Source organism: Meriones unguiculatus, chromosome 17 (genome assembly GCF_030254825.1).
Source record: "Meriones unguiculatus strain TT.TT164.6M chromosome 17, Bangor_MerUng_6.1, whole genome shotgun sequence".
Taxonomy (NCBI): domain Eukaryota; kingdom Metazoa; phylum Chordata; class Mammalia; order Rodentia; family Muridae; genus Meriones; species Meriones unguiculatus.
This window is the reverse complement of record NC_083364.1, coordinates 18126394-18152146: the sequence shown is the minus strand read 5'-3', so window position 1 is coordinate 18152146 and position 25753 is coordinate 18126394. Positions and strand designations below refer to the sequence as shown.

Genomic DNA, 25753 nt, shown 5'->3' with positions numbered 1-25753 from the left:
GCGGGTTAAGCCGGGGCCTGGAACTCGGTGATTGACAACCGCGCCGCAAGCTGAGCAATGAGCGTCCGGGCTCGCCGCCCACGTGGGCTCCCGGCGTCCTGATTGGCCAGCGCCGGCAGGGGGCGGCTGGCGGAGGCCTGAGCCCACGTGCACCTGTGGCTCGGTTCCGGACGAGCGTCCCCGAGTGGGCGCGGGGGGGCGGGTCAGAGGCGGGGCCTGGGCGGCGGGGCGGGGCCGGAGGGGTCAAATGGCCCGGGGCCCCGCAGGAGGGGCTTCCTCCCGGCCTGAACTTGGCTGACCTTCGCGGCTTCCTCCGGGAGCCTCTGGGCCTCCCCATCCTCGGAGGTGGAGGGTGAGGGCAGCCGGCTTCCTGCGGGCGGTTTGCGCGGGTGGGGGCGGGAGAGGGAGGCGGAGGAAGGGGGTGTTGACCCTCACAGAACCGACTGCAGCGGGGAGTTTACCCGGGAGGAGTGATTTGGGAGCAAACCAAGGGTCGTTTCTCTTGTCTCCTACTTTTTTTTTTTTAATTGTCTTGGGTTTTCCAGACAGGGTTTCTCTGTGTAGCCCTGGCTGTCCTGGTCTCACTCTGTAGACCAGGCTGGCCTTGAATTCCCAGAGACCCGCCTGCCTCTGCCTCCCGAGTGCTAGGACTAAGGGCGCGCGCCACCCCTGCCCGGCTCTAAATTTGAACTGTTTTAAGTGTGTGCATCCCGTGCACGCTTGATGACTCCGCTGGGCCAGATCTTACTAATTCACTGAAACCCTCGCCGACTGGCCACACTGCTGAGTGCTCCCGCCGGGCAGTTGAGGTGCCTGGGACTCTAGTCTCGGGGTCTGAAGGGATGAGGCCCCGGTGCTCAGCTCGGGGTTTCTGAAAGTGCCGCCCCTGTAGGCGGCTAGTAAAGCTGGGGCTTAGGGAACGCAGAGGCCGCGGGGATGGGGAAGGGGCCTCCTCGAGGGGCAGCGGGCTCCTGACGGTGGAGAGGCTGCAGGGATGGGTGGGGGTCGGCTTTTTTGTCTTCCGAAAACCCATATCTGCTCCTTGTAGGACTTACCTGACTCGTGACCTCGAGAATCTTCGAGATGGCTTCCGAGAGCCAGGGCCATGGCGACTTGGGCGGAACGTTGGTAAGAGAGGGTGGTGAGGGGCGCAGTCGGTTGCTCTCCTCACGGGCCTCTCTGGGGTTTCGGAGATTGGGTCTCCCTTGTCCCAGCCCGGCCTGGAACTCTCGGCAGTCCTGCCTGCCTCGCTAGGATGACAGCCCCGCACCCCAGCCCGAGCCCCTTGCAGCCTCTGCACCTGTGACCCTGCTTGTGCAGGTGAAAACAATAGAAGGGGCCACACTTTCCCAATGTCAATCACCTAGTGATTAACCCTAGGGTTTCACCTGGTCCCGAGTGCCCGGTGAGGGCCCGCCCGCGGGGGGCGTGGTCATGGTGACCCTGTGATGGACAGGGGTCGTGGCCAGGGGAGTACTAAAGGGTAGCGGAATTAGGAAGGTTGGAAACCAACACTCTAGGATCTAGAAGGTTCTACCGTGCACTCTGCACATCCAGTCTTCTACTCAAAGAGCCCCCAGGGCTTGGAGTTGGGCTTCCCACCTTGTAGGGGTGTCTGGGAGTTGGGGTGGGGGCTGCAGACTTTATGGTTCTGACCTTTGACCTTTCCAGCCTTCCAACTTCTTGAACCAGTTTTTGTCTGCCGTGGAACAGCTGCAGGAGGACTTCAACCGGTGAGGACTTCCCTCAGGGCCCACAGCTGCGGGTCGGGTCGCTGATCCCAGACAGCCAGAAGTACAGCCTGGGTTCCAGTGAACTGTTCATTCTGGTTTGTTTTTAAGCCAGGGGGGTGATTTTTATAGTAGTTCAGGCCGAGACGGGAGGATGGCAAGTTCCAGACCTGCCTGGGCCACACAGCCACCAAAACCTGTCTTCAGAGAAGCACTGAAAAACACTTGCCCAGCTTGTGCAAAGGCCTGGGTCAGCCTTAAGGGTTTGGATGACATCTTCCCCTCCGTTTGTAAATTAGATTAGGTGGCTCATCCCCTAGGGCAGATGCATGAGTTTGTTCTAAAGGATCCTCAATTCCTTCCCTCCCCCCACAGGGGCTTCACTGAAATCATGGCCCGGCTAGACAGCAACACAAGCCTGGTGAGCCCGAGCAGAGGCTAGGCCCATGAGGGTGCCCGGCTCTTCTCCCACCCTACCACCCCCCCCACCCCTGCCCAAGCCAAGGCACCTGTGTCCCCATCCGCCTTTCCTCCTGCCACCTGGCCCTTTCTCAAGGGCAGTGACAGGAAGGAGGCGCTGCCGAGGGCCAGATGTTGCTGGCCAGAAGCCAGAGCCAAGACTGCATCTCAGCGGGAGGAGGGGGCATGGGCAGCAAGGGGGGGGGGACAGGAAGCCCCAAGAACATGGTTGTTCATTCAGGACACTCAGCAGCAGCCATTTGCCAGCCAGCAGAGGTAGCAGGGAAAGAGCGAGGACTGGGGGCTGAAGGGGCCCAAGGTGAGAGCCAAGAGCTCCAAGGCAGGGGCTGCACTGTGGGCTGCAGCTGAAGGGGAGTCAGGAAGATGCACTCAGTAGGTCAGCAGAGGCAGAAAGGATGTTCTGGGAGAGGGATGTTTTTGGGCAGGAGGGATCAGGCATCTGCAAAGGCTCAGGGCCAGTTTGGGCAGGGACAGGAGGCAGGAGGACACAGGGCAGGGATTAGGGGTGTGGCAGAGAGTTTGGGCATTGACCCTGTGGTTGGTGGGAGTCCTGGAAAGCTTCTGTGGCCTCAGGGGCAACAGTGGTCACTCAGGGGATGATTGACAGATTTACAGAACCAGCTGCTGCCTGAGACATCCTGGGAAGTTTCTGGCAGCTCCCGGCTTCTCCCCCACCCAACCCCTGCTATGGGGCTTTCAACCCCACCCCCTTCAAGCCTCACTCTCCAGTCCCTGCTGTGTCAGTGCACACGCCCCCCCCCCCATCCCCTGGGAGCAGCAGGAGGGAGCAACAGCTCTCCCTTCATTCACACTGAGCTCCAGGCACACTAAAGTGCCAGTAAATTGCACATTAATGAGCCAGGGGGAATAGGGAGGGCTCCCCTGGGCCTTGCACAGCCCCAGGCTGGCTGCCCTGGAATCCATCATCCCCTCCCTGGGTCTCCCCTGCTCCCCTACACCCACCCCATCTATTCCAGGGGCTTCTCCCCACCCTCCCCAAAGGCTCCACTCCCTCCATCCCCGCCCCCCCCCCACACACACACTCTGGCTCCAACCCTGGGGTTCTCCCAAAGCTCAGGGGAGGAGCAAGGCTGCTGAACAAATGTCCCCTTGCTGCTGCTGCTGCTGCTGCTGCTGCTGCTGCTGCTGCTGCTGCTGCTGCTGCTGCTGCTTTGAGTCTCCAGGCCTCAGTTTACCTGTGTGCAAAATAACACTAAAGCTTTGAGCCTTGCTGTGGAGGGGACCAAGGGCCTTGTGCATCAAGGGCTGTACCCCAAGCCCTTAATTGTGTTGTTACTGGTCTTTTTTTTCTTTAGTCGAAGTTTTTGTTATGAGACACAATCTCAAACTCGGTATGTTGCCAAGGATGACCTTGAACTCCTGATCCTCCTGCCTCAGCCTTTGCAGGGAAGAGTGGTCAGGTGTACACCGCCATGCTTGGATGAGTAGGTGTGGCTCACCCCTGAGTGCAGAGAGCTCGCCTCTATCAAGCTCGCTCCCCTTCCCCGCGTTCGGTTAAGTCCAACCCTAACTTTTCCTAGATGGAAAATTTATCCCAGATGATGGAGACCTTCAGTAGGTCCCAGGGTATGCTGGAGATGGTCAAGGTGAGTGCCCATCCTGGGGCTGGAGGGGACAGGCCATGGCCTGTGTCTCAAGAGGCTTCACGGTCTCTGTCCAGACCACCCAGGGCTCAGCTAAGGAAGAAGCCAAGCAAGCCCCACAGGACCCCAAGTTCAAAGCCACCCCAAGGCCTCAGCCTTGCACCAGAATTCGGTTCCTCTCAGATGCTGATGAGCAACAGGAACAACAGCCCGTCTGGGACAGGGAGCCCCAGTTCTGGCGAGACAGCCTGACCCAGGAACTCTGGGAACTTTACAAGAACCAACAGGGAAATGGGGGTGAGGGCCCCTCGAAGGTGAGGGGGAGCGCCTTTGTGTCCCAGCCACAGATCTCACCTCTCCCTCCCTCCCTCCTCCCTCCCTCCTCCCTCCTCCTTGTCTGTTGTCATGGCACCAGAGAAGCTGCTGGGATTGGTGAGTACCCTTGACTGGGACCCCTGGGCTTTGCCCCAGGGTTCCCCCGCCCTACCCTCCTCCCTGTACCCTCCTGCCTCACCCCTGCACTCTGACCCTCCACCCCCGCCCCCCGGTGATGTGTCCCCCAGCTGACCCAGCTCTGTCTCCCAGGAAAGTAAAGACTCAGGCCTGCATGACTCTAAACTGGACCGCAAGCTCAGGCACAGGAACAGCTTGAGTGACTCTGGTAGGAAGGCGTGGCCACAAAGGGGCGGTGCCCCCGAGGGGTGAGGGTCCTAAATCCTGCTGTCTCACAGCTCCCTCCATCCTGACCACATCTCCCTCAGACCTGCTTGATCTTTCCCAGAAGGACATCAGCCAGTCGCAGTGTGAGACCCAGGTGAGCAGGAGGCCTGGACAGAGGCGGGGAGGGCAGTTGCAAGCCAGCAGGGTCAGTTTCTTTCTTTGTACCGCAGGAATCTTCTGGAAGAGCTGACATGTTTCTGATGCCCCTGTGAGTATGGGTTCTATTGGCCTCTGCAGGGAGAAAGCAGGCTGCCCTGTCGCCCCTAACTCCCAGCCCTGCCCTCCACTCCTGCCTCCCGGTCACTTTCCCCTGTCCTGCTTACTGGTGGTAGAAGGTGAGGGGCCAGTGAGAGGGCTCAGCCGGTGATGGTGCTTGCTTCCAAGCCTGGACCTGGGTTTGATCCCTGGGACCCACCTAGTTGGAAGTGAAAAATGACTCCCACAAGTTACCCTGCCTGCCTCCACATGCGCATATTAATGAGTAAACATAAGAACAACTTTTAAAGGGTTGGAGAAGGAATGTCTGCTTAAAACTCAGCACAGGTTCTCCCAATCTTAAAGAAAGATGACTTGGAGAAGGGAGTCTAATAATCAGGGTCCTAAGGAGTAGATAGGAGTTTAGTCTAATTGGGTAAAGCACTTTTAAAATAACATACAAGTGTTCTGCCTGCAGAGGGTGCCAGATCTCATTATAGATGGTTATGAGGCACGTGTGGGTGCTGGGAATCAAACTCTGGACCTCTGGAGGAGCAGCCAGTGCTCTTACCCTCTGAGCCATCTCTCCAGCCCAGGCAAAGCGTTTTAAACGGGGGTGGGGGGTGGGAGGGAGCAAAGCAGCTATGGCAAGAATTGAAGAGTCTGTGGTTGGAGCCCAGGGTGCCGGCACACGAGAGGAGGCGGGAGAATTCAGGGCCAGCCTTAGCTACATAGTTGGAATAGAACCTGGACTAAGTGGCACCCTGTCTTGAAAAGTTCATGCCCCGTGCCCCCCACCCCCAGGTCATGGGACTACGAGGACTTGGAACCCAGCTGCCAAAGGCCTGACGACTTGCTCTGGCAATCGGGTGGTGTCCCACAGGCCCTGCAGAAGGTGCGCGTGCTCAAACACCAGGACCTGCTGTTCTCGATGGCCGTGAGCTGCCTGACGCAGCACATCTTCACCTGCAGCCGCCGTGGCATCAAGGTGTGGAGCCTCACAAGCGAGGTGGCCGAGGACAGGTTCCCCGAAAGCTACTTGCAGTGCAGCAGCCAGGTGAGGGGCAGGGAAGGTGCCTGGTAGCGGGAGGATGCCGGGAGAGCCGCCGGCGAGGCTGGCCCTCCACTCACGGGGACGGTCTTCCGCAGGCCAGTGGGGCCTACCTGCGCACCTGCCTGCTGTCCACCAATAGCAGGAGCCTGTTCGCGGGGGGACACAACCTGGCCTGCGTGACAGTGTGGGATCTGACTGCCCCGACCCTGTACGAGAAGTGCCAGCTGCCCTGCCAGGGTCTGTCCTGCCAGGCGCTGGCCGACACGGAGAGCAGCGTGGCCTTTGGTGGCTTCACAGACGGCACGATCAGGATATGGGACCTACGAAGCCAGGGAGTGGTCAGGTGCGGACCGGGGGCCAGGAACACAGTGAGCTGAGGCCCCACCTCCTGACCACGCCCCTAGTCCTCCTTTTTTCTTGTGTAGAAGTGTCTCCTGTAGCCCAGGCTGGCCTCAGGCACAGAGGCTAACCTTAAACTCCTGATCCTCCTGCCTTTACCTCCCAAGTTGAGAGTGTGGGATGGGGCTCAGGGCAGCCTGCCATTGTACCAAGTAGATCCTAGAAATGGAGCTCCGGTTTCCTTTACCCAGGAAGCCACCTGGCCAACACTTTCATTTGGGCTACCTCACCCGGGTCTCACCATGTAGGACAGGCTAGGCTGGAACTCAGAGATCCCCCTGGCTCCAGAGTGCTGGGCTGACAGGCTTGCGCTGGCGAGACCTGCTCAGTTTTTAACTTGAGGTCAGATCCTAGCCTCCCTCTGTGGGATGGCTCTAACTTGCCTCCCGAGTAGCTGGGGTGGCAGGTTTCAGTCATCATAGCCAGTGTCGGGTCCCATCCCCCATTTTTGAGGCAGGGTCTCACTGTGTACCCCAAGATGGCCTGGAACTCATGGCAGTCCTCCCCCCTCAGCCGCCTCAGTGCTGGATTTATAGTTGTGTTCCACCACACCCATGTTAGTTTGGAGCATACATTCCCCTTTAGGGGCAGGGACTTTGGGCTGACCTCGCTGTCCCTTCTGGCCAGAGGTGGCAAACTGCCTGGGGGTTGGGTTGGTAGCAGGGCTTTGGGGGACGGCGGGCAGATTCCCAAGCCTAGGCTTACGCCTTTGCTGTCTCTCTGGCCAGGGACCTAGAAGGCCCTGTCAGTGCAGCCAAGAACCTCATGGTCAAAGATAACAAAGTCTGGACAGGGGGTCTGGACGCCTCTCTGCGGTGCTGGGACCTGCGGACAGCCAAGGTGGTGGTGGAGTGCACATTCCAGTCCCAGGTGCACGGGCTGGGCTGGGCAGGCTCGGGCCTGTGGGTGGGCTCATCGTGGGGAAAGGGGCATCCCAGATCAGCTCAAGTGACTTTGAGAAGTCGCTAGGGTCTGTAAAACACCTTGTGTCATACTGCATATGGTGGTAAAGGCTGTCATCCCAGTACTCAAGCCGAGGCAGGAGGATGAAAAAGTGAGTCCATCCTGAGCTACATAGTGAGAATTCTGCCTCACAAAAAAAGGAAAGGGCAGGGGCTCAGTGGCAGAATGCTTTTCCACCATGCATGAAGCTCTGGGTTCCATCTGCAGCATTGTGCCTAACAGCTCCTGTCACCCCAGCACTGGGGAGCTGGAGGTCAGAGGATCAGAAGGTTGAGCTCATCTTCAGCTAAACAGTGCCCTGAAGGATAGCCTAGCTACATGAAACCCTGTCTCCCTGTCATTGCAAATGTGCAAATGTTTTATGCTGGACTTCAAGGCTAGCCTAGGCTACAGAGTAAGACCTTGTCTCAATAAAACTGGAAAAGGGAAACAGACTCTTCCCTCTTTTTTTTTTTTTTTTGTTTTGTTTTTTTGAGACAGGGTTTCTCTGTATAGCCCTAGTTGTCTTGGAACTGGCTATGTAGACTAGGCTGGCCTTGAACCCAGCAGAAATCTGTTTCTACCTTCCAAGTGCTAGGATTAAAGGAGTGTGCCACCTACTACCCAGCTCTTCAGTCCTATTTTAACCCTGTAAAGTTTGTGGCCTTGTGCCTATTTTACAGATCAGCAAAGGGACGAATGGGGACTGTGTGACAGGAAGCAGCTAGGTGGTCGCCAGGCTGTTGAGTCCTGGGGCCCCTGCCACCTGGCAGGCTGGGGTCTGATCTCTGCCTCTGCCCCATTGGTCCCAGATCATGAGCCTGTTGCACAGTCCGACGGAAGACTGGCTGCTGCTGGGCCTGGCCAGTGGCCAACACTGCTTGTTCAACAGCAAGACGAACCAGGTGCAAACTGCGAGCACCAAGGACAAGACCATCTTAGGCCTCAAGTTCTCCCCAAACGGTGAGCAGGCCACTGAGGCTGGGTGGTGGTGGCGCACGCCTTTGATCCCAGCACTCGGGGAGGCGGAGGCTGGCGGGTCTGAGTTCCAGGGCAGCTGAGTCTACAAAGCGAGTCTAGAACAGCCAGGGCTACATAGAGAATCCCTGTCTCAAAAGCGAAAATAAGTGCCCACCACTGCTCTGACACTCCCCTCACCCTAACACCTTTTGTTGCCATAACCTACCTGCAGGGATCAGGCATTCAGGCTCACCTCTGGTTGCTTGGGGAGTTTGAAGCTATCCTGGGCTGTGTCATGACGTAAAACCGCAAAACATAACAAAAGACAAAACAGGGAAGCTTTTGTTGTTCTGCCTTTTTGTTTTCTGAGGTAGGGTCTCATGTAGCCCAGGCTAATCCTCTTCTCACACTGTCAGCCTGCCTGCCTTAGCCTCCCGAGGCACCCGGCGGCCAGATAGTAAGTGGGTGGGGTCACCTGTGAGCTCACTGTCCCCCTCTGCCTCCCAGGCCAGTGGTGGGTGAGCGTGGGGATGGACAACCTCATCACTATCCACAGAATGCCCACAGGAGTGAAACTCTTACAGGTACTTGGAGGGAGGCGGGGGGGGGGGCTGAAGCTCTGGGTGGAGAGGAACTGGGCTCACCCAGCATGCTGTCACACAGGTCCGGGAGGCTGGCTCTGTCACATGCTGTGACGTGATAGACAATGGCAAGCTGGTTGTCGCAGGATGTGGGGACTGTGCCTCGGTGTACCAGATCAAGTACTGACAGCTTCAACCCCCTCCCCTTGTATCTTTCCCCAGCTGCACAGTGGCGGGTGGCGGTGGGTGTGAAGGGTTTAGTGATCCTGGAGAGTCCCATGGGCTGTGAAGACCCCTCATCACACATAATAAACCAATTGAGAAGGCAGAGATGGCCTGTCTGTCCTCTGAAGGGATACTGGTCTGTCCATCCCTTCTTTACCCAGGTTTTGGATAGACTGTGGCTCTGAGCCTTCCAACTTCTCCATTAATAGTTCTCCATTAATCCCAGCACTCCAGAGGCAGAAGCAGGCGATCTGATCTCTGGGGGGCAAACCAGACCCCCACCTGCTTTTTGTTTCTAAAGAGAGCTAGGAAGATCACTCAGTTGGTAACATATTACCAGGCAAGCAGAAGGACTTGAGTTTGAATCCCTGATCCAGCTGTGAGTGGAGGTGGGAGTCTGGAGCTCGCTGACCTGCCTACCAGGCCGCGTTAGGAGGTCTGGACGCTGTTTGAATATTGGGGTAAGAGAGCACTAGGGGCGGACACCCAGCAGGTCCCTTGCCTCCGAAAGCTTGATGCACACACAGAGGAAAGCGGGTTGATGAATAGGTTATATTTCCCCAGCCAGGAGGGAGAGAGCCAAGGTGTGAACGGAGGGAAGTATGTCCCGAGTGGCCATCCAGGACAGGTGACCTGCAGATGCGGGCAGATGGGCTCAGTACACCACCTCGTACACAGTGGCCTTCTTGTCCCCCGAGCCTGTCACGATGTATTTGTTGTTCCTGGAGATGTCGCAGCTCAACACAGAAGAACACTCTTTGGACTGAGAGAGAGAGGGGAGAGGTGAGGGGCAGCCTCGCGTGGCCAGAAGCGACCAGGGCCTTCCAGCTGGGGACCTAGCTAGTGTGACAGGTGACTTAGAGATGTGGCTTCACAGCAGAGCGCCGCCCTGCCCCCTCCTTTCCCCCCTCCCCCCGGAGGACAGACAAGCCTGTCCCACCCTTCCAAGAGCTGGGATCAAAGATCTGGGTCGCCGCATCCAGGGCGACAGTGGTACCCCTCACACGTGAGAGGTTGACATAAAGAGATTCCACATCACTAAAAGGGTCTAACTCAGAACAGTGCTACCCTGGACTGGAGGCTCCTGGGTGCAGTGAATGTGAAATTTGAAAGACCACCGTGGGTACCACAAAAGGTTTAAGGGGCTTGGCAGAAGTTGCCCTGGAAGCCTGGGACCGAGCGGGGAGAGCTTGCCCAGCACGCGTGCAGCCCTGGCTCCATCTACAGCACCCCCACACCTGCCATCCCACGCCCAGGCAGCTGAGGCAGGAACTTGAGGTCCAAGCCCCTCTCCAAATTTCACTTTGTCTACGCTAGAGAAATGAAAATCCAGAGGGAAACGCAGCTGTGCGCTGCAGCAGCTATCGTCCTGGCTGAAGGGAGTAAAGGGCCCCCAGCACACACAGCGTGGTTAGCCATGAACAGGAGCAGGGCCCTGACACTGACACCACATGGGGGGACCCTGGACATTGTGCTCAGTAAGGAACCCGAAGTGCGGGGCTCCATAACGGGAACCGTCTAGGACGGGAGACTGCAGAGACAGCGGCAGTTGGGGGAGGCGGTACCTGGAAAATGCTGGCCCCGTAGGGTGTCCTCCAGGCGTTCAGCAGGTTGTCCTTGCCTGTGCTCACGAACCAGCGTCCTGGTGAGGGGACAGAGAGGAGGGAGGGAGGGCCCAGGATGGGCTCAGCTACCCCCCCTCCCGGGTGCCCCAGTGCTTTCCACCCCAAGCCTGCAACTCTGCAGTGTCAAAAAGCCGATTGCTGCCCGTCAAGCCCGGGAAACTGGCTACATTCTCCATGGATGCCGTGGATGGGGGGAGGCTGAGGCAGAAGGATTGCTGCGAGTTTGAAGGCAACCTGGGCTTCCCAGCAGATACCATGTCTCAAAAATCAAAGTTGTCTGCTCATATGAGGAAAACATTGTGGTTTTGAAACAGTTTTATCTTTGGGGTGTGGAGGCGAGGTCAACATGGGGTGTCTTCAACAGTTCTGTTTTTGAAACGGTTTCCCTGTGTAGCCCTGGCTGTGCTGGAACTCACTCTGTAGACCAGCCTGGCCTCAGAGATCCGCCTGTGCCTCCCCAGTGCTGGGCTTAAAGGCGTGTGCCACCTCGCTTAGTCCATTTTCTTTCTGTAACATCCATGTGTCTGGGCATTAGACTGGCTTTGACCTCAGTAAGCGGCTGGGTGGACAAGCCTGGCTAGATCGTCTAACTAGAGCCTTTGGGGCACCCCAGCCTTCCTTACAGTCTTCCGGTCCTCCCCCACGGGGTCCCCTGGCCTGTACCACAGGAAGCAAACTTGAGTGACAGCACGCAGCTCTCGTGCAGGCGGAGCTGGTACTTTTCCGGCTTGCGCACGTGCAGGACCTCCACGTGACTGCTCTCCATCCCCACAGCCAGCCAGTCCTGGTTGGGACAGTGGCCCAGCGAGAAAATCTAGGGCAAGAAAGATAGTGCTGAGACCCCAGGCCACTCGTGACGCTGGAGACCCAGGGTTGCCCCACGTGGGCATGAGAAGGTGGCCAATGGCAGCTGTCACACTTTGGCACTAAGGGGGGATGTGCAGAACGGCAGGATGCTGGGCAGAGGACGCCACACAGGCGGCTCAGGGGCCTGGGCTGAGCCTGGCTTTTGACTGATGGCGGTTGGGGGAAGAGAGGGGGAAGAGGCTGCACTGAGTCACTCTTCCCTTGGTGGTGTTCATTGTTGTTATTTTGTATTTTTGACGGTCTCACTATGCGGCTCTGGCCAGCCTGAAACCCGCCATGTAGTTTTCAGACTGAACTCGCAAAGATCCATCCACCTGCCCGCCTCCCCTCGCTGCGTCCTCACACCCAGCTCATCCGCCTTGTGTTTGAGGCAGAGGCTCTCCCTGAACGTGGAGCTCATTCAGTGGACTGATCTGACCCTCCCCTGCTTCCACACGCCTGGAGTCACAGGCCTGTTCTTTATGCCTATAACTGCCCGGCTTCTTATGCAGATTCTGGGGACTTGAACTCAAGTCCTTGTGCTCGCCGGGCACGCTTTGCCCATGAGGCCGTCTCCACAGACCCCGCGTCCTGTCGTGGTTCAGGCTGGGGAGGGGCAGGCTGGGTGAGGCCCAGGATGGTGGGGGCACCTGGGAGCTGAAGTCATGCTGCTGAAGCTGGCGCCCCTCACGTAGGTCCCAGCAGCGCACCGTGTTGTCCAGGCCGCCGGTCCACAGCCGGGTCCCGTAGTCCGATATGTCAATGCAGCTGGCCCCGTCCGTGTGGCCCTGGAACTGTCTGCGGAGGGAGGGCAGGCGTCCAGGTCTGCAGCCAGCTGCGACCCCCACCCCCAACTCTCGGGCCGCCACACGCACCTGACCATGGCCTGGTTCTGCAGGTCCCAGACCACAATGTTGCCGTCGCTGCAGCAGGAGAAGCAGACCTTGGCGTCGGGGCTGACGGCCAGCGCGTAACAGGCCGGGGCGGAGGAGGTCAGCTCAGCCTTGATGCGCGGCGTGGGTGCTGCCAGGTCCCAGATGGACAGGGTGCTGGCCTCGCCGCCTACGATGAGGCTCTGGCCGTCGGGGAGCAGCTTACAGGAACGGATGTAGTTGTCCCGGTTCTGCCACACGGCCAGAGGAAGGCCAGGGGGTTGGCGCTCGGCCAGGTCTCCACAGCCCCGCCCCCCGCCCCGCTCGGCCCCGCCCTCACCAGGCAGTCCAGCTGGGCCACGGGTGTCTTGCTGCCCGGCTGGCCCACGTCCCACACCTTCACGCAGCCCTTGCCGCCCGTGTACACGTGCTGCGTGGAGCCGCTGATGGTGACGGCACACACCACCTCGCCGTGGGCCAGCGTGTGCAGCTGCCGGGCGTGGCGAGGGATGTCGGTGCCCACCAGGGCGTCGGACGGGAAGGGCACCGGCTGCATCTGGCCATCCGCGGACACGTGGAAGGAGTAAGCCCTGTGGAGGCCACGGGGACCGGAGGGTGGGCGGCCCGGCCCAGCCCAGCCCTGCACAGGGGCCCCGGATGGCAGGGACAGGTACTCGGGGTGAAACACAGGCATGTTTCACAGGGACCCATGCCTCCCACACGCCCTGGGGACGGCGCGGCCCCTGTGGTACTCACGGCTTAGCCCCGGGGATGCCAGGCAAGGAGATGGACGAGCCTCGAAGATGAGGGTGTGACTCAAATGCCATCTGCCGGAGGCCAGAGATGTGTCCCGAGGCAGGGCGTGCCCCACCCTTCACCCAGGTTCCAGCCCACACCCCTCCCCAGTCAAGTAGAACCCCTGTGAGATGACTATTTGGGCTTTTTAAATAGCCTCCTGGGCAGGCTCTTGAACCCAGCCTTAGCCCCTCGAGTGAGGGGCTGGGAGCTCAGCTTCCCACACGGACGCTGGACAGGGCCTCCTCTTTCCCCATTCTTTTCTGAAGTGGGGGTTTATGTGGGGGCTGGCCTCGAACTCCTGATCTGCCTGCCTCCACCTCCGTGCCGGGGGTGACAAAGCGGCACCACAGGCCCAGTTCAGAGGGTGCTGGGATGGTGCCCCAGGCTTTGTGCACTCCAGGGCAGCACGCTGCCCCCCGCCCCCCAGCTCTGCTGGCCATCCTGGTGGTCCGGACCCCGAGGACTCACCAGGGGTGAGCGTCCATATGCGACAGAGCTGCTGACCTGGGGGGACAGGTGGAGGCTGACGTAGGAGCTGGGCACGGACAGGTCCCCGTTGAGGGTGCTGTGGGCCAGGCTGAAGGATGAGGTGAAGGGGCTGGACAGGGTCAGGGGGCTCCTCAGGGCTGAGAAGGGCCGGGACACACGTTCAGACACTCAAATCCCGCTTTCCCTGCCCTCCAGCTGGTGAACTCCTACACGGTCTTCAAAACCCCAGACCCACAGAGAGGACGAAACCAAAGAGCAGAGAGCTTGGGCCACTAGCTTGAGGTCACAGAGCTGGTGAAGGCACACACTTGTCTCACAATCAATCGGGCAAGTCGCTTTGACTCTGGGCCTCAGTTTCCTTTCCTAAGCAGTGGCAACAAGGAAACCCAGGCCCACAGCAACATCTGGCTGGGGGTTAAAAGAAGTTGTAGGTAGGAAATTAGGGGCCTGAGGCCCAAGCCACGAGCCTCTCTCACCCTTTGTTTGATTTACTCTATTTTTTTAAGGCAGGGTCTCGTTATGTAGCCCAGGCTTGCCTCAAACCCTCCCCCCCAATTAAATGCGTATACCACCCCAGCCTCTCTCCCCCTTTTTACCTGGTACTGGGCAGGCAGGGACTCACCGATGCTGTCTGAAGACGGAGCTGCCTGAGCCGCTACCTGGCAGAGGTGACTGGCCGAGCTGGGCCCCGGGGTGGATGAGTCCTGGGGTGGGGAGGGGCCACAGGACCTGGAGGCAGAAGTGCCCGTGGGAAGATCCGTCTGTGGGGACAGAAAGGCTCCTGTCACTGCAGAACCCACTCTGAGGCCAGCGGAGGAGAGCGAGGGTGCGCGCGCATGCGCACACACACATGCACCCAGACAGAGAGACACAGACCCACAGACACAGACAGAGAGACACAGAACCACAGACCCACACCCACAGACACACACACAATCTGTGTTCAATCCCAAACCCCCCACACAAAGAGACACACACACACTCAGACACAGACATACACAGGCACAACACATAGACACAGATACACAGAGGCACTCACAAATAGACAAACACACACACAGACACATATACATACACACAGAGACACAAACACAGACACAATTTGTGTTCAATCCCAAAATCCCACATGGTAAAAGGAGAACAGATTCCCTAGAGTTGACCTCTGACCTCCACACGCACATACAACACTTGTGTTCACACAAACACACACAGAGACATACACAGTTTTTAAAATGTTTATTTGTTTTTTTGGGTTTTTGTTTTGTTTTTTTTTTTTCAGGCAGGGTCTCTCTGTGTAGCCCTGGCTGCTCTGGAACTCATTCTGTAGACCAGGCTGGCCTCGAACTCAGGGATCTGCCTCTGCCTCCCGACTGGGACTAAAGACGGGCCACTACCACCTGGCTTTAAAAAAAGGTTTTAATTTAGAGACAGCCTTCAATCCCAGCACCTCAGAGCAGAGGGAGGTGGATCTCTGTGAGCTCCAGGCCGGCCTGGTCTACAGAGTGAGACCCTGTCTCAAAAACAATTGAAGAAAATCACAGGCTGCCAGAGCAATGGGGCCTTTGGCTCAAGCGGGGTCCTCAGCCCCAGGCAGGGTATGTCACCCACCTCTGTCCCTCCCCAGGGGGAGACTTGATAAATCGGGCGCTAGCCAGGCCTCTGGCTTTCGGAGACACATTTTGTGAGGCAAGGACTCGGGCAGCCAAGGCTAGCCCTAAGCTGACTTTGGATTCCGGATCAGGCAGCCTCCAGCTCCTTGGTGCTGGCTGGCCTGCTGCACCCCGGGGGACTCCCCTCACCATCTGGCCTGGCTGACTCCCACACAGGTCCACACTCTGAGGTGACCCTGGTGGTCTGAGGGACGCCCTTGGGGGCTTCTCCAGAGGGCTAGCATGGCCCTGCACCCCCAAGGTCTCTCTGGGTAGGGAGGGGATTAGATAAAATGGGAGCACACGATGGCTGGTGGTTGCCATGGCAACCTGCAGTGGCGGAGGCCTAGAAACAGATCATCTCTCTCCCCGGGTAAAGCGGAGGGCAGAGGGTCTGGGCAAGACCCCGGGAGGGAGTGGACTTCTGGACCATCTCTGCAGGGTGCCAGGAGTACCTAACACTGGGGACAGAACCTCACACCAGCCAGGGGCCGGCGCTCGGGGTCCGGCCATTGTGGAAAGTGAGTGACCCCACTCGGGTCCTATTTCCTTGCCCAGCTTGGTCACTAAGTTGCTTTTAAAATGGTTCCTGAGGCTCAGCAGAGTCTTCTGGGGAAAAAATGGGCCCAAAGAGTCAAGAGAAAAAGTCATTAGTCACTCAGAACTGGGGAGGTAGAAGCAGGAGGGTTAGGATTCAATGCCATCCGAGACCACACGAAGAGTCGGAGGCTGAGAACTACTGTCTCCAAATAAAACAAAACGAAAACAAGCTGACACACTGTGAGAGCCCACACTGCCCTAGCCTGGTTGCCTTGCCCATTTTCCTGTGTCTGTTTCCAGGCCACCCTGAGGTGAATAAAGTGAGTTTCACACCCCCACCCTCTTCCTTACCAGGGCTAGGTCTTTGCTTCTCGGGAGCGGTGAGCCCAAACTGGAGGCCAGGGAGGCCGGACTGTCAGCAAGGTCCCTGCGAGCAGACATGCAGAGGGACCCCTTTCCACAGGGGGTGGTCTCAGGGCTGGGGGGCTCTGAGGGTTGGTCCTGAATTTGAGAAGGTGTGGTTGAGTGGGGAGCGTGAAGAGGGACAGGCTCCCACAGCCGCCACGTGGCCCTCCACTCCGCGGGAAACTGGGAGCCTCCACGGTGGGGCTCGGCCTCACGACTTCCACGGTCCCGCGGGCCTCAGTTTCCCCACCTGTGCTGTAACCGGCATTCCTCCAGAGTCCTCCAAACAGCCTGCTCCACACTCCCCAGTCTAAGCGTGCCAGACACAGCCAGGAATTCCGTCCCTCCCTTGCCCAGCCAGGACCCACTGTCTCACCTCATCCACGACCAGGTTGTAATCACTCTTGTCTTCATCACTTTCCTAGGGGAGGACAGAGAGCACTCAGCCTGGGTCATGCCCCTGCCTCCACACCCATGCGCAGCCCTCTCCCCGCCTCAATTCAGCACAACTAACTTCTCATGCAGGCGTGTGGATCCATCTCCGACCCACTCCCAAGCCGCCCCCGTCCCCCGGCCTCGCTGCCTTCAAGGAGCTGGCCCTCGCTTGCCCGGGAGGCTCCCTTCGACCTTGCGACCTCTGCTCTACAACCCTCTCGGGCTCCCACTGCCCTCTGGAGGAACACTGAGTTCCAGCTTCACTCCCAGATGCTGGATCTGATTCTGGACCCAGACAGTAGGACAGACCACACCTGGATACGCCGGGAGGGGCCCGAATTCTGAATTCTGCAGAATTGCTGTCTCCCACTTTCCTCCCAAGCACACCTTCCTTTGAGCTGCTGAGGATGGCGCCCAGGGCCTCCTGGAAGCTCTCTGTCCCTAAGTCGTGTCCCCAGCCCCTCACTGAGGGATTCAAAGTGGGACTCCACCCTGACCACGCCCCCAGCCCCTCACTGGGGAATTGTAGGCGGGGCTCCACCCCTGACCACGCCCCCAGCCCCTCACTGGGGAATTGTAGGCGGGGCTCCACCCTGACCACGCCCCCAGCCCCTCACTGGGGAATTGTAGGCGGGGCTCCACCCTGACCACGCCCCCAGCCCCTCACTGGGGAATTGTAGGCGGGGCTCCACCCTGACCACGCCCCCAGCCCCTCACTGGGGAATTGTAGGCGGGTGCTCTCCCTCTGAGCACTTGCCAGCACCTCAGCCCACAGTGGAAATATATCAGGACAGCTGCATGGCCCATAGGCTACAGACACTTAGCAGTGAAGCCTAGTAGGACAACGCGTTTTTTGATTGCCAGGCGCTCGACAAACTATGCGAGGCTACAGAGGGCTATAGAGTGAGCGTCACCAGTTCCCATGGATCTGACCAGGAGCCAGTCTGGGCCCATCTCAGTCCACCCCAGTCCTCTGCTTCTCTGTCCCGCGCTCACATAAGGCCCTGACAGATCCTTGTCTTCTCTCTGCGGCTTGCCATTGCCACCACGACTGCTAGGGTGCTCCTCTTCCACCAGACTCTCAGGCGGGGAGGGTGAAGCACTCTACAGGGGGACAGGAGGGGGAACGGTGTAGGTGGGTTCTCAGACTATTCTCAGCCAACACTGAGTGACCCTCACCGGGGAATTCTAGGTGGTGACCACGCCCCCAGCCCCTCACTGGAGGATTCTAGGCGGGGCTCCACCCTGACCACGCCCTCAGCCCCTCACTGGGGGATTCTAGGCGGGGCTCCACCCTGACCACACCCTCAGCCCCTCACTGGGGGATTCTAGGCGAGGCTCCACCCTGACCACGCCCCCAGCCCCTCACTCGGTGATTATAGGCAGAAGTTCTCTCTCAGCCTCAGTACTTAATTCTCTGCCTCTGTAAGCTAATGCAGTAATAGATAATCCTATTGGACAGGTGGGGAAACTGAGTCCCATGAAAATGCATTACAGTGGGACTCTTAACCCACCAAACACCGATAGCCACCCCTTGAGAGGGATGGGAACTCTCAGCAGAGCCAGACCAAGGCTGAGAAGAGCCTGCATGAGAACCCAGGAGGGTCTTGCTGAGGCACTGCAGTATAGCAAAACTTAAGAGACGGAGGCAGAAGGATTGCCATGAGTCCAACGAAGCGTGGACTACAAGCAAGACCATGGCCCAAATTAATATCCATAGCTGGCTTGGTGGTGTACCATTCTAATCCCAGAACTCAAAGAGCAGAGGCAGGAGGGTCTCTGAGCTGGAGGCCGGCTAGGGCTGCATAGTGAGACCCTGTTTTGGAATAACAGCGCTTGCACCTCGTCCACCAGGCCCTGAGTTCCAGGACCAGCACCCCGTGCACCAGGTGTGATGGCGCTGGGATCATCCAGCCCCCAGGTGGTGAAGGCCTGGGGACTCGCCGAGCAACCCCCCCCCCCCCGCCCACATGAACATAGGCAAATTGTCACAGATGTCACTCACCCTGCTCACAGCTCTGTCCACTGGCGAACGGCAGGAAGCCAAGAGAAAACAGACAATTAAGGGTTGGTACAGGGCTTCAGAGCACAGAACAGCCCCTTCCCGGTCAGAACCCGCCGCCGGCCTCCCACATCCCGGGGAGACGCCCAGAGACAGCCAGAGGTGTTCCCAAGGAGACCCCCAGAGCTGCAGCCTCCACTAGCCATTCCCCTCCCCACCAGGGTCGCCCTGGCCACCCACTCACCTCTGGACCCTTCGGGGTCCGCACCCACGCGGTCTTCCTTGGCGGCAGCCGCCAGCTGAGCTTGTGCAGCCAGCGCCCCGGACAGGGCCAGCAGCCCCGTGGCCCCGGCACCCACCAGGCCGGCCGGGCGAGGGGTGAGCGGCGCAGGGGGAGCGTGGGAGAGCGGCTGGAGCTGGTTCTGCTGCTGAAGGGGGAGAGGACGGCGGCGGGGGCAGGGCAGGGGCGCAAGGAGGGCAAACGGGCATGAATGCAGGTTAGCACCCATAGGGTGCCCAGGCTGGGCGCAGGGCGTCCCCGAGGAGGGGCAGAACTCACCCCCAGGAGGCTGTTCAGTTCTCCCACGGTCACCTGCTTGGCTCGGTCCACGGCCTGGAGGACCTGCTGCTGGTGCTGCTGGGGCGGGGGGAGGGTGCTGAGTGGACAGCAGGGCGGCCCAGCCTGCCTCCGTCCGTCTGTCTGTTTGCCTACCTCTCTCTGTGCATCTCAGTCTGTCTGTCTCTGTGTGTCTCCATCTATCTGTCTCTTTCTGTGTCTCTGCTTGTCTGTGTGTCTTTATCTCTCGTGTCTCTGTCTTTCTCTCTGTCCCTGTCTATCTGACTCTGTCTCTGTCTGTGGAGGGCAGAGGCAGGTGCTGGCTGCCTTCCACCTTGTTTTGACATGGGGTCTCACAGCCCAGCTGGGGTCTGGCCAGCGGCCTCAGGGTCTGCTGTCCTCTCTCCCATGGTGAGGGCCACCATGCTTGTCTTCTTCCAGGTGCTGGGGATCTGAACTCAGCAAGAGCTTTACCCACTGGGCCACCTTCCCAGCCCCTCTCTGGTTTTTTGAGGCAGGGTCTCACTCCCAGCCCAGTCTGATCTCAAGCTCCCAGCAATCCTCCTGCCTCGGCCTCCCAAGTGCTGGGATGACAGCTGGGATGATGGGAACTGACAGCTCAGAGTCCCGGCCTCTTCCCCAGGCTCTGGGGTGGAAGCCGAAGGCAGCGCTCTGTGGGACATCCTGAGGGCTCTGGGCAGGAGCTCAGCGTGATGCCCCGCTCCCGCCCTGTAAAGAGCTGTGTCGTAAACAAGCACCCACTTTCCAAGGACTCACATATGCCAAGCACCCACCCCAGGAGCAGCCCGGGGCTGGGCGCTCAGTGTGGGAGAGGGCCCACCCAGCACAACAGCATCAAGCACAGACGATTTCAATAGACTGGAGCACACATGGCCGGTGGCCCTACGTGGGACGTGGGGTGGCGAGGTGTACCCCTGGCCTCACTGTGAGGTGATCTGTCCCCTACGCTCAGGGGCAGCGGGTTCCACAGAACTCTGAGGTTGAGTTCCACAGAACTCTGTGGGGGACCCAGGGTGACCACCCTGAAGTGGGACCTGCCCGTGTGCCTGGAGGAACAGCTCCACACAGAAGAGGCAACAGCCAACACCACCGACCTGTGGCCAGCGGGAGTGAGGCATTGCTCCCAATGAAGCATCGAAGCTCCTAAATGAAGCTTTCTGATGTTTCAGCGAGCAGTTCACACCAGCTCCCCTCTGTCCACAGTGACTCTGCGTTTTCAAAATCACTGTACTAAGAACACCTGACAGAATTTACTCTTCTGAGCCACTTCAAGCCCACGGCTCTGAGGCATGACACTCATTCACAGGGCTGCACGGCCTTCCCCACCATCAGTCTCCAGAACCTTCCAACCGCGTGCCTTGGAGCGCTGTCCCAGGCCCTGCTCACGTTCCCCTCCCCCGGCCCTGGGTCTGATGACGTCAGGGTCCTCAGGTGTGAACCTGAGGAGAACCTGGTGTGGCCCATCCCCCAAGCACCTTCTGTAAGAATTAGGCCTGCGCTTGTTCACCTAACCCTCGGGACACGGTAACCAGGAGAGAGCCATGCGCCCTGCGTAAGGTCACGCAGCCAGGACGCACAGCTGCAGCCCTGGCTGCAGGTGTGAGCAGTGAGGGGCAGGTGTCCCCCTAGTTAGCCATCCGGAGCAGAGAGCCAGGGTTAGAGAACGGCCGGCCGAGTGAGGAGAGGGAGCGGGTGAGCCTGAGGACCAGATTCCAGCTCCCAGAAGCCCTGAGGAAAGCCAGGCACGGTGGTTCGCGCCTGCATCCAGCACGGGCGAGGAGACAGCTGGCCAGACGGCATCCCCCGCTTGGCGAACTTTCAGGCCAGTCAAGAGTCTGGTCTATTAAAGGGCTGTGGTGTGGTGAGATGGCTCTGGAGGTGAAAATGACTGCGGCCAAGCCTGCTGACAACCTCAGTTCCATCCCTGAGAACCACAGAGCGGGAGGAGAGGACCCGCTCTGGCAAGCTGGCCTCTGGCCTCCAGGAGTGCTATGGCCCACTCACCCCCCCCCCAAAAAAAGTAAATAATGGGTTGGCTCAGTGGTTAAGAGCACTGGCTGCTCTCTCAGAGGACCAGAGTTCCATTCCTGGCACCCACACAGTGGCTCACAAATCACTTGTGGCTCCGACTCCAGAGGACCTGACGCCCTCTTCTGGCCTCTGCGGGTACTGCACACATGCAGCGCACCGCCTCTGCAGGCAAAACACCCGTACAAATAAAATTAAGTAAACACATAAAACTGTGCTAAAAGCAAATGAAGATGGATGGCACAGGGGAAGGACGCCGAGACTGACCTCTGGCATCCTCATGCACGCGCACACAGATATGTGAGGAGCAGAAAAGTCCCTGGTCCTCACCCTCAATCCACTTGGTCCCTTCAGTGCGGCCGCCATTGCACAGCGGTTCTGGGCCCAGGACACCCGCCCTGTCCCTTCCCTTCCCCACAGGCTCCGCGCAGGCACACTCACCTCCTGCGTGAGGAACGGGACCATCTGGGCGCAGATCGCGCTGAGGCGTTTCACGATCTCAGCCTGGCAGGGAAGCAACAAGTTGGATGGGTCCGGAGGAGACAGCCACCAACATCACCCAGCCCCCAGGTGTCCCGGGCATTTGTGAGCTGACTGCCAGCGGAATCGTGGCCTCCCTATGCTGCCAGCCAGAGACACCCCCTCCCCATTGCCCCAGGAAGCCCTCAGAGATGCCAACTTAGACCGATAGCTTCTCAAGGCTGCACCGTGGCCATCTTCCGACGTCCTAGAGAAGCTGTGTGAAAGGGCGTGTGCCCAGCTGGCACGCCCTTTGGGGGTGCTCTGTGGTCGCCTCTGGTTCCCAACTGGACCCGTGTCCTCCACCAGGGAAGGGCAGTTACTGTATGGACTGGGGGGGGGGAAGGGGGCACGGCCCTCCCACTGCTCACATCAGCACTGAGGCCCACAGAAACCCGGGGAAGCATATGGCAGGCCAGGCACGCCGGTACCCACAATCCCCATCCATTCTTCTAACAGCAGGGAGCCCAGCACTGGGCCCTGAGTCTATAAATCCATTCATCTGCAGGTCTCTGGGCCCTCACGAACCCCTAGAGCTGCTGGCCACTTTGGGGACCCAGGGTTAGCTACAGGCCTCTGGGGTCAATCTCTACAACCCAGAGTACATTTCAGAACCCCAGCACCACAGGTCTGAGCCTGAGACCAACCGTGTAACTTGGAATGCTATCTCAGGACCAACCTTCAGGGCTATCTCAGAACCAGCCCTCAGAACCTTCAGGGCTATCTCAGAACCAACCTTCAGGGCTATCTCAGAACCAACCTTCAGGGCTATCTCAGAACCTTGAGCCTTCGGAACCTTCAGGGCTATCTCAGAACCTTAAGTCAGAACCTTCAGGGCTATCTCAGAACCTTAAGTCAGAACCTTCAGGGCTATCTCAGAACCTTGGGTCCTCATGACCTTCTGGAATCCATCACAGGCTCCCAGGGTCCATCACAGGCTCCCGAGGTCTATCACACAGCTGAGGAGCGTCTGCACTGCAATGGAGCCCCTACTGGGACGGAAGTTGCCTCCAAGACCATCTTGGCCTAGGGCCCAGGCCCTCCTTCATGGGGACCCTCCACTCCCCCACTCTTCCCACTCAGGCCGCCTTCCCTAAGTGCTGAGACTACTTCCTGTCACAGGCTAAAATCTCCCGGGGGGGCCTCCAGATGCCCGAGGCCAGGCCCCCACGAGTGTGCTGAGCCCTCCCCAGACGCCCCGCCCCCGCAGTCACCTGCTTATGCATCTCAATGTTGAGCCCGTAGGACATCTCGTAATACTGCAAAGGAGACAGTCTTGGCCAGTGTGGACAGCCGGCCCACCCTGGGGGCCCTGAGGGGCCCAGCCGGGGCGGGGGGCGGGGGGGGCAGGACACAGACGTCCCACGTGGACCCAGTTGGGGGATCGTGGTTGGGCTCAGAGAGATGGGACAAACAGGCAGTCCCTAGGACGGGGTGGGGGTGGGCAGAGGGAGGGGTACACACAGAAGGGACAGCGTGGACCTTACCATCACGTAATGCCTTTGCATTTCTGTCTTCTCGCTGGCCAGCTTCTCACACTCCAGCTTGAGGCTGGGTGGGAAGATCGGACAGAAAAGGGGGAGCTCCCTTGCCACAGCCCACATGGGTCCGTTTCCACAGTGACAGGTGGGGGCTGCCTGCTCCCCACTTTTTTGGACACCGTTCCCAGCCCTGGTGAAGTCAGGCCTGCTCTCCTGGGATCAAACCCTTCCTCAGGGAAGGCTTTCCTAGAACCTACTCACCTCACCCTGGGAGAACCACCTCTACCAGGAAGCCCTCCGGTAGGCCCAGTGAACTCCGCCCCTTGCCCTGGAGACCACACCCTCTCCAGGATGCCCCGCGCGAGCACACACACCCCTGGGGCCTCCCAGTGCCCAGAGCTGGGGCCCCCTCACCTGTGGTATTGAGCTTGGAGAAACTGGAATTCCTCTTTGATCCGGTCACAGATTTCCAGGACTGAGAACTTGAAAGGCTGGCCAGACTGCAGAGGGCTCTGAGAGGGGCAGAGGGGAAGGGCATGGGGTGAGTTCTAGGGCACCAGCAGGCAGGGGTCCCCTCCCTCGTCCCCACCTCCTGCAGCCGGGGGGGTCTGCGTACTCACCGGGTGCCTTCCCTGGGGGTACATCCTGTTGATGGACGGGTGGGAGAAGGGTCCCCCCAGCTTCGTGGAGGCTTGAGATGTGGCAAAAGAAAAACTGGGGTGCAGAGGTAGAGCTGGGAGAGAAATTTAGGGTGCAGTGCTGGGGTTGGGAAGAGAATGTGAGATGCGCGGCAGGGCTGGGGATAGAATGTGGGGTGCGGGGGCGGAGCTGGTGGTAGAATATGGGGTGCAAAGCTAGAGCTGGGGTGCAGAGAGACTGAGGCTGGAAAAGCCGGGAGAGAAGCCGGAGCTGGGGGAGGGATTTTTTTTACGCAAAGAAAGAGCAGCCAGGGAGAGCCTACCGGGGCAAGGGACGCGGACCCCGCGCTGCGCCCCCACCTCCCGCCAGCGCGCCCCGGATCGTCCAGCCCGGGGGCAGCTGCAGTCTGCACCGCAGGTCCTTGGCCGCCGCCCGGGGTCGGCGCTGGTGGCCGCGGTGGCTGCGGAGCCGCCTCCCTCCGCGGGGCTCGGCTGGGAGCCGCGGGCGGGACCCGCCTTAAGGTGGCACCACCGCCCCCGCCTGCTTTGCTTCCTCGGCTCCCAAGACCCGCTGGGGAAACTGAGGCGTGGGTTGGAGCCTAGTGTTCCCGCCCCACCCCCACTCGAAAGAGAGAGAGAAAGAGAGAGAGAAGTTAGGGGGAAAAAAATCTCAGTGCGCGCTTTGGGGGCCCTGGGGCTGCCAGTGGCTTCTCTGAACCCGAGAGACACTGCGCCCACGAAGCATAAACACCCTCAGGCACGAGGCAGAGACACACACCTGTCCCAGAAGGGCAGACCCAGGCTATGCTTGCCAGCCAATGCTGCCCCAACTTTGGGGAGGACCAGGACGGAGCCCAGGGCAGCCTGGCCAGGCTCAGAGCCCAGGGCTGACCTGCATGCTGGTACCACCTCCAGACAATTGGGTGGCCTCCTCCGTGAGACTGAGGCCAGACACCTCAAACTTAGTACAGAAAACCAGAGCATCTTAGGCGGGGCTCCACCCTGACCACGCTCCCAGCCCTCACTGGGGCATTCTGGGCGGGGCTCCACCCTCACCACGCCCCCAGCCCCTCACTGGCGAGTCTAGGCGGGGGCTCCGCCCCTTTTACTTTTAAAGACAAGGCCTTGATAAGTTGCCCCTCCAAAACCTGAGCTTGGGAGCCTGTCTCAGCTGGGACGACAGGCCTGTGCATTTGGGCTCATTCAGGTCTGACGTGAAGCTTAACTGTGTCTCTCAGAGCTGAGAAGCCACTTGTCACCAGAGATCCCTTCCCAGGAACCAACCTTTGTTTCCAAATCTGGCAGGACGAGACAGCTCTTTACTCAATAGTTTTACACGGAAGAAACCCCAGAAGCAGGTGTCGGTGGTGCACGGCTTTAATCCCAGGACTCAGGAGGCAGAAGCAGGCGGGTCTCGGAGAGCGCGTTCCAGGATAGTCAAGGATACACAAAGAAACCCTGTCTCAGAACCAAAACCCTGGAATCAGGCTGTAAAACAATTAAATAAGTAAATAAATGGGGGGAGGGGAGGAGGAAAAACAAAATAAAGAAAGAAAGGAAGACACCTCATCGTTCTGTCATCGGTAAAGTGTATTATGCCTGTGGACGGCTATGCGCTGGGAAACAGTGGGTCACGATCATGGGGAAAAGACCTCACACCCAGACTAACATTCGGACCTCTGTTATCTACGGGGGACAAGGGCCTCTGCGGGACTCGTGGACAGTGCTCTGTAGCAGAAGGATATTAGCCGAAACCCAGGACTTCCAGCATGAAAGGACAGATCGGAGCTCTCTCTGATCAGACCGGGAGATGAGCCACAAACCAGCCAAGATCACAGCTGTCTGGTCAGGAGCCGCGTGTACACAGCAAGAATGTAGACAGGCGATGACAGAGGGTAACAAACACGAGCCGCTGGTGCCATATGTGTGAGGGAGGGCTCCGTGAGGCTGACGTCGTAG

General features: G+C 59.2%; 2 protein-coding genes across 11 annotated transcripts; one reads left to right on the top strand and one right to left on the bottom strand.

The window, feature by feature from the left end:
- Positions 1-221: 221 nt before the first annotated feature.
- Tle6 (TLE family member 6, subcortical maternal complex member) lies at positions 222-8993 on the top strand. 5 transcript variants are annotated; one of them, XM_060371196.1, is made up of 16 exons: positions 222-352; positions 1049-1128; positions 1672-1733; positions 2106-2151; positions 3752-3817; positions 3892-4111; positions 4230-4246; positions 4400-4475; positions 4576-4628; positions 4705-4742; positions 5534-5786; positions 5879-6126; positions 6911-7052; positions 7937-8087; positions 8592-8668; positions 8748-8993. In XM_060371196.1, the coding sequence occupies exons 2-16, from the start codon at positions 1084-1086 to the stop codon at positions 8850-8852; spliced, it is 1599 nt and encodes a 532-aa protein (XP_060227179.1). In that variant the 5' UTR covers positions 222-352; positions 1049-1083; the 3' UTR covers positions 8853-8993. The 5 variants fall into 5 exon arrangements, with proteins under 5 accessions (XP_060227179.1, XP_060227178.1, XP_060227177.1 ...); XM_060371195.1 differs by having other exon boundaries at positions 4546-4628; XM_060371194.1 differs by lacking the exon at positions 4230-4246 and having other exon boundaries at positions 3892-4128; positions 4546-4628.
- Positions 8994-9428: 435 nt separating this feature from the next.
- Positions 9429-25277, bottom strand: Tle2 (TLE family member 2, transcriptional corepressor). 6 transcript variants are annotated; one of them, XM_060371192.1, is made up of 21 exons: positions 25079-25277; positions 23777-23889; positions 23571-23668; positions 23163-23226; positions 22890-22934; positions 21598-21660; positions 19111-19185; positions 18796-18979; positions 18555-18574; positions 17546-17653; positions 16491-16535; positions 16061-16210; positions 14143-14281; positions 13500-13657; positions 12990-13060; positions 12574-12823; positions 12237-12484; positions 12012-12159; positions 11179-11329; positions 10456-10532; positions 9429-9653 (listed from the first exon to the last, which is right to left on the bottom strand). In XM_060371192.1, exons 2-21 carry the CDS (start codon positions 23798-23800, stop codon positions 9546-9548), a joined length of 2226 nt encoding a protein of 741 aa, XP_060227175.1. In that variant the 5' UTR covers positions 23801-23889; positions 25079-25277; the 3' UTR covers positions 9429-9545. The 6 variants fall into 6 exon arrangements, with proteins under 6 accessions (XP_060227175.1, XP_021492510.1, XP_060227174.1 ...); XM_021636835.2 differs by lacking the exon at positions 25079-25277 and adding an exon at positions 24573-24778; XM_060371191.1 differs by lacking the exon at positions 25079-25277 and adding an exon at positions 24155-24305.
- Between the last annotated feature and the right edge of the window lie 476 nt (positions 25278-25753).

Excerpts from the sequence above, each read along its gene's own strand:
- Tle2 (XM_060371192.1), bottom strand. The coding sequence starts at position 23,800 with ATGTACCCCCAGGGAAGGCACCCG. Across the intron at positions 18,980-19,110 it reads AACTGAACAGCCTCCTGGGG|CAGCAGAACCAGCTCCAGCC; the intron begins GTGAGTTCTGCC and ends CTCCCCCTTCAG. Across the intron at positions 13,658-14,142 it reads TCCGTCTTCAGACAGCATCG|CCCTGAGGAGCCCCCTGACC; the intron begins GTGAGTCCCTGC and ends GGCCCTTCTCAG.
- Tle6 (XM_060371195.1), top strand. The coding sequence starts at position 1,084 with ATGGCTTCCGAGAGCCAGGGCCATGGCGACTTGGGCGGAACGTTG. Across the intron at positions 1,129-1,671 it reads GCGACTTGGGCGGAACGTTG|CCTTCCAACTTCTTGAACCA; the intron begins GTAAGAGAGGGT and ends TGACCTTTCCAG. Across the intron at positions 5,787-5,878 it reads ACTTGCAGTGCAGCAGCCAG|GCCAGTGGGGCCTACCTGCG; the intron begins GTGAGGGGCAGG and ends GGTCTTCCGCAG.